The 6,280-nt window shown below is 64.9% G+C and overlaps 1 protein-coding gene across 1 annotated transcript; it reads right to left on the reverse strand.

Moving 5' to 3' along the window:
• Positions 1 to 1,175: 1,175 nt before the first annotated feature.
• On the reverse strand, positions 1,176 to 5,927 carry CBX4 (chromobox 4). The gene is made up of 5 exons (XM_054846972.1): positions 5,691 to 5,927; positions 5,554 to 5,597; positions 4,720 to 4,785; positions 3,968 to 4,034; positions 1,176 to 3,431 (listed from the first exon to the last, which is right to left on the reverse strand). The coding sequence occupies exons 1-5, from the start codon at positions 5,757 to 5,759 to the stop codon at positions 2,097 to 2,099; spliced, it is 1,581 nt and encodes a 526-aa protein (XP_054702947.1). The 5' UTR covers positions 5,760 to 5,927; the 3' UTR covers positions 1,176 to 2,096.
• Between the last annotated feature and the right edge of the window lie 353 nt (positions 5,928 to 6,280).

Here is a 6,280-nt window from a genome sequence, read left to right on the forward strand (position 1 = left end):
AGAGTTGCCAAGCTGACTTTTTTAAATTTAAATGAAATGAAGCCTGGGAAGCCTAGGCTGCCCCGGGAGCGGGCAGCACGAGACGCAGGGGGTTGTTTCTGCTTTGGGAGCTGCACCGCCCGGACAGACACAGGCCGTGCCAGAGCAGGACCCAGGGGCTGAGCCCTTGGGTGCTCCCCAGCCCTTGGGTGCTCCAGGGGAGGTTGAGTCAATCAGCGGGGACAACTCACCCATGTCAGCAGGTAGCTCCAGTACAGCTGGAGCCCGCCTTCCCCAAACCAATTAATTCTGCTTCTCGCAAGCTTGAGGCTCTTGTCCATACGCATTAATGTACCATCAACGACAGTATTTCAACTAAGATCTTTTCTGGAAGAGAAACCAACTTCAAGAAAAGCCCAAGACAAGAGAGGCTGGCAACTGAGCCAGTTTGGCAAGCACGAGATTCAGAAGGCAGATTCTGTACGAGCACTCGACTCTGCCTGGGAATGCTGTAAGGATTCCCGGGGGAGCAGGGACCGAGCGCTGTATCTCAGCCGCGGGCAGATGGGCTCCGCAGGCATGCTGCTAGGTTGCCGCCTTCGTGTGAGTCACTTTGTAAGGAATTAGCCCTGCACTGTATTTTCAGTGGACTCCAGCAATTATTAATCTGGTTCAGAGACGTCTGCAGGCTTTTTTGAGGAATTTGGACTATCTTCCTCTCTGGAGAAGTTCAAGTCCTCTAATTGCAACCGTCCCCAATGCTGGGGATAACGGCGCTGGGGTGGCAGTGTCAGGCTGAGAACTAGCCATCACCCATCTGTCGCAGCCACCTTCCCGGCCAGCATTCCCAGAACCCTTCCAGGTTTCCCACTGCAAACGTCACACGGCCCGTTTTGCTCTGGCAAAGCCCAGCCCCGCTTCGGCACCGCCGGGAAACACCGAACCACCGGCTCCTGTGGCCTTGCTGCCCGCCTGGACGGCACGAGGAGGAAACGGGGTGCCCTTCCGCACCGCGGGCAGCACGCTCTCGTCCGCGCGTTTGGGGAAAAGTCAGAACGATATTCGATACGCTGCATCTCGGAGCCGATTTTAACCTGCAGGTCCCCGCTCCGCGGCACCCCGGCCGCAGCCTGCCCGCACAGGGACGCTTTCTGCGCCGTCCGTATGCAGTAACAAACGCACTCCAAATCCCGGTAGTTTTTGTAAAGGTTTATAGTCCTTCGCAATGATTGCATGATACATTTCTTCCCCCGTGACACAGCCCTCAGACCAGGAAGCGCCGCTGGCAGCTCACGCTCCACTCCCAGCAGCCGGGCTTTGCAATCCGATCTACACTAGCTGCAGAACATCAAATGCACTTTCAACATCTCCATTTAATATTTACATTCAAGCAATTAATAATTGGAAGCTTATAGTTTAGACATTTCTAATAGCAGCAATTTCTATAATAGCTTGTTTAGCTTTAGATAACGATTTTTTTTTTTTTTTTGCACATAGAAACACCACATGTGTACAGTATCAAAAAATATATACCGGGGATGGTCCTGCGGGTCGTAAGGAGGGCAAGGGGACGAGACTAACAAATGTTGAATGGTTAAAAAGGAGAACAGAAAATAGTCGTTTGATATAGTTTATAAGGTGATCTAGGGACTCCATAAATCTAGGCTTTATATTTCATTATATAAATACCTACAAATAAATATATTAGCGTGGCCGGAGAGCGACCAGCTTTCAGCTCAAACAATACATTTCAATAACACCACGTACAAACGGGAGCAAGAATCACTCGACAAGTTAGCACTGTTAAAATATAATACTATAACTCTGAGTAACTGGCGGGCCCCGTCTTTGCCTGTCCTGGCGCCCGCAAGTCCCGGGGCAGCCCCCGACCACGGGGCCGGAGCAGCGGCGAGGACACCCCGCATGGCAGGGACGGCCGCCGTGCCCGGCCCTGCCCCGGCGTCCCCTCGGCGGAGACGGCAGGCTCGGCCACCGCAGCGTGGGCAGGGGGCACGCGGGCTCTGGGGAAGGGGCACCAGTACCTTAGAGGGAGGCTGTGGGGCCGGCGGCCCTGGGACGGGCAGGCAGCTCCCACGGGGAGCAGCCGCCGTCCCACCTCACACCGTCACGTACTCCTTGAAGGTCACGGTCAGGCAGTTTGCGGTCACGTCTGTGATAATTATATTCCCAAAGAAGGGCTTGAATTCCTGCAGGGACTCGGCCTCCTCCTCCTCCTCCTCTGTGGCCTCCCGGGGCTGCGGAGGCTCCGGGGCCGGTTTCTCGGCTGGCGCTGGCGGCACCTCTGGCTTCACCTGCGCCAGGGCCAGCTCGCCCTCCGCCCGCGGTTTCACGCAGCGCAAGTCTATGGGCTCATCCAGGTCCGAATCCAGCAGGATGACCTCCGGCTGGGCGGGGGCGGGCAGCTCCGGCCGCTCGGGGGCCGGGGGGCTGAGGCAGGTGGGGGCACTGATGCTCCGGGAGGTCAGGCGCTTCTTGCCCGGCTCCCGCTCCGTGTGCGGCTCCGACAGGCAGCGCTTCCGCGAGCCGGGGCTGGAGAGGTTCAGTCCCATGGAGGAAGGGCTGTGCTCGCAGACGGGACTCAGGGACCAGGGCACGAGGTCTGGCTTGGTGGTGAGCTGCAGGGGCTGCTCCACCGGAGGAAGGGGCAGCTCCTTGGCCAGGGGAGTCTTTTGGGGACTTTCCTCGAGCTCCGTGGGGGGCTGCCGGCCCTCGCCCTCTGCTTTGCTCAGGGCGTTGCTGCCCACCACCCTCTCCTCCCCCGGCTTCCTCCAAGCCTCCAGCTTCTCCTCCCCACCCTTCTTAGGAGTCCTCTCCTCTGCAGCTCGCTTCCGGGGTGGCTCCCCGGACTTGATCTTCACCGCCTGCATCCCGTTCTCCATGTACTTGCTCATGACAATCACAATGCGCCCGTTCTTGTTTTTGTTCTTGACGATCTTCATTTTGCCCCCGAGGCCGTTGCTGGTCACCCGGTCCCTGGGGGGAGGCCCGGTACCACTGGACAGGTTCTTCTCGGCCCCGTTCTTGCTCTCTGCAGCCAGGTTCTTGACCGGGCCGAGCAGGTTTTTGGCCGGGCCATGAGCCCACTTGTCTGGGTGGGCAACCAGGGGGCTCTTGTTACTGTCCAAGCAGGCCTGGCTCTGCGGCTCCTTGCTGCTGGGCTGGTAATGGGGCTCGTACATCTTGGGGTCCGGCTGGTAGTGGTGGTGCTTCTTGCTGTTCAGCTGGTAGTAATACTTCCCTTTGCTGTGGGACTGGTGCTTCATGCCGCTCTCCTTGCCGTTGGGCTGGTACTGGTGATGCTTCTTGCTGTTGAGTTCATACTGGTGCTGCTGGCTCTTCCCGGAGGAGCCCAGATCCAGCTTCGGCCTGTTGTCCACAGCAGGGTCCTGCAGCCCCGTGAGGATGTTCGAGCGGCGGGCAAAGGAGGGAAGCTGCAACACAAAGCCAGGGGCCACGGTCAGCCAGGGCCAGAGAACGAGATGCCGGTGTTCCGGCAGGTGCTGAAGGCACCGGTGAAACCCCCGCGCCTCCAGCGGCTCTCGTTACGGGACACTGCATCATGGGGCGCCGTGTTCTCGAGCAGGCGGCCCCAACCCACTCCAACTTACAGGCTGTGCATTGCTCCAGATTAATGAAGCAATGAAAAGAAGAAAAGCACCCTTCAATCAGCTGTCTGGGAACAGGGGCCAAGCAGGAACGCTGCTGCCGAGCTTGCGAGCAGCCTGCTAATGCCGCCCGGCTGCGGGTGCCGCAGGTCTGCCCTGCAGCCTGGAGGGGAAGGGGGCTGGGACCGCCCGATGAGCTCAGTGCTGGGGCTTGGGGGTCCCCAGGGCATTGCGAAGCGCCCGGGCTGCACGCATGGCTCCTCAGCATGATGAAACCTGCTGAAAGCATCTCCCTGGGGATGGGGCCATGCTGCAAACAGGCTGCCCGGGAGGTGCGGGGCTGGGCTCCACCACGCATTTACCTGCACGACCAGCGGCTTTGGCTTGGGCCCCCGCTTGCGGTATCCCATCAGCTGCTCCTGCCGCTCCCTGTGGGAACACTGAGTCACGGCGAGGCCCGAGAGGCAGCACGTGGACCCCCTGCGGTGCACCCCTCCCCGCACCCCATGCACGGCAGCTCCTGCGGTGCCCAATGACCCGACGTGGGTGCAGGGAGCTGGGGGCGGGAGAGCAGCCGGGGCCCCGCAGGTGCAGAGCTGCGGGCCAGGGGTCCCACAGGAGGTGGTGCGATGGGGGCACGGCCGACCCGCTGAGGCGGCGGGCTCCCAGCAAGTCAACTTCCCCGCTCCCGCCTCCCCATGCTGCAGCGAGGGGCTGAAGTTTACAGTTTGCGCCAAAATACTACAGGAAATAAATGCACGGAAAGAAAAAAAAAAAAAAAAAAGGCAGAAAAAAAAAAAAAGGAAAAAGCCCGTCCAAGCGCAGCAGCAGCAGCAGCGCCGCCTCCTCCACTCGCAGGCATCAAATCCCCGGGCAGGCAGGAGCGCAAGGCGCGGCGTGGGGGGAGCGCGGCGCGGGGGACCTTGAACCGGAGGCGTCGCCCGGCAGCCCCGCGCCGCCCGCCCCGCCGGGGCCGCGCCCCCGAGCCAGAGCCAGGGCCCGGGCCCCCCCCGCGCCCGCCCCCGCCGCGGCCCCCGGCTCCGTGACGCATCTGCAATTGCCGAAGCGGGCGCGGGGACCCGCCGCCCCTCCCGGCCCCCCCCCGGCCACTCACCTGTTCTGGAAGGCGATGAGCAGCCGGGGGTCCAGGATGTTCTCCTCCGGCTCCCACGTGTTATATCTTGCGAGAGGGGAGGAGAGCGGCCGTCAGCCGCGGGGCCCCACCGGGAGGGGGCCGGGGTCCCGGGCAGGGGCGCCCCGCTGCCGGTCCGGAGCACCGGGCCTGCCTGGGAACGGGTGTCCCGGGGCTGGGGTCCCGGGGGAGGGGGATGGGCGGGGGGGGGGCAGGGGGACGGGACTGTTTATTTAGCGCAGTTATTATTCCGGAGGAATTCTAGGCATGTCATGATGAAATTTTCCAAATCCCCTTTCCCGGACCCAGGAAAGCGGCCGCGGCGAGGAGGAGGGACCGGGCCGCCGAGTCCGGAACAGCGGCGCGGACCCCCTCCCCCGCGCCCCCCCGCCGGCACTGTCATGCAAACCCCAAATACTCCGCAGCCCGCAGCGGCCGCCCTCGCTCCGCGGCCGGTGCCTCCGCCTCCGCGGGCGGCTCTCGGGGGCCGCCCGCCCGCCGCGGGCTGCGGGGCGGCGCGGGTTATTTTTGCGGTTATTTCCCCCCCCCCCCCCCGCCTCCCTCCCCCCCGCTCGGTTCTGCAATATGGAGCCCGGCTCCCGAGGAGGGAAAGGGGGAAGGAGCCATTTTCTGGTGCACATCAGCCGCCGCCTGCCCGCCTCGCTCGGCTCCCGCCGCCGCCGCCGCCGGGCCCCGAGGCCGCTTCTCGCCGCCCGCCGCCCTGGCCGGGGCCCTTCCCGGGGCGCCGAGCACGGCGGAGCCCCGCCGCCGGGCCGGGCCGCCCCTGCCCCATCCCCGTCCCCGCTCGGTACTCACTTGGGCGACCATCCCCTCCATTTCACCAGGTACTCGACTCTGCCCTGCGGAGCGCGGGAGGCAAAGACACGGCGTCAGCTGGACCCGCCGCCCGGCCGGCCGCCCCCCGCCGCCCCCGCCGCCCCCGCCCTCCTCACCTTTCGGATCCGCTTCTTCTCGATGCTCTCCACCGCGAAGACGTGCTCCCCCACCGCCGGCAGCTCCATGCTGCAGCCCGGAGGGGCCGGGCCGGGCCGGGCGTCCGCGGCCGCCGCTGCAGCCGAGCTGGGCTCCGGCAGCTCCCGCCGCCGACCCGACAGACACTGAGCCCCGGCCGCCGCGGCACCGCAACCCGTGCAAATCCCGGAGCGAGACGTCAGGGAGGCGGCGCCTCCCGGGCCCGGCTGCCCGTCAACGGCGGGGCCGGGGGATTGGCGCAGACCTGCCGGGGAGCGAGGCGGGGAGGGGGCGGGCGGGGGCCGGGCAGGAGCGGCGGGGGGGGGGGGGGCGCGGGCAGCCCGGCCCCCGCCCCACGCGTGACTCAGCACGGCCCCCACGGGCCCCGTGGCCGGCGGGGGGCGGCAGAGCCCGCGGGGCAGGTGCGCGACCCGCGCCGCCCAGGGGGGTGGTGGGTGTCGGGCGGGGGCCCTGGGGGGGGTCCCCCGGAGGATGCGCGGGGGGGTCCGCGCGGTGCCGGCGGGATCCCGGAGCGGAGAACGAGCCCCCCGGGAGGGCTCCACGCCGCGGG

This window comes from Grus americana, chromosome 18 (genome assembly GCF_028858705.1).
Source record: "Grus americana isolate bGruAme1 chromosome 18, bGruAme1.mat, whole genome shotgun sequence".
NCBI classification, from domain to species: domain Eukaryota; kingdom Metazoa; phylum Chordata; class Aves; order Gruiformes; family Gruidae; genus Grus; species Grus americana.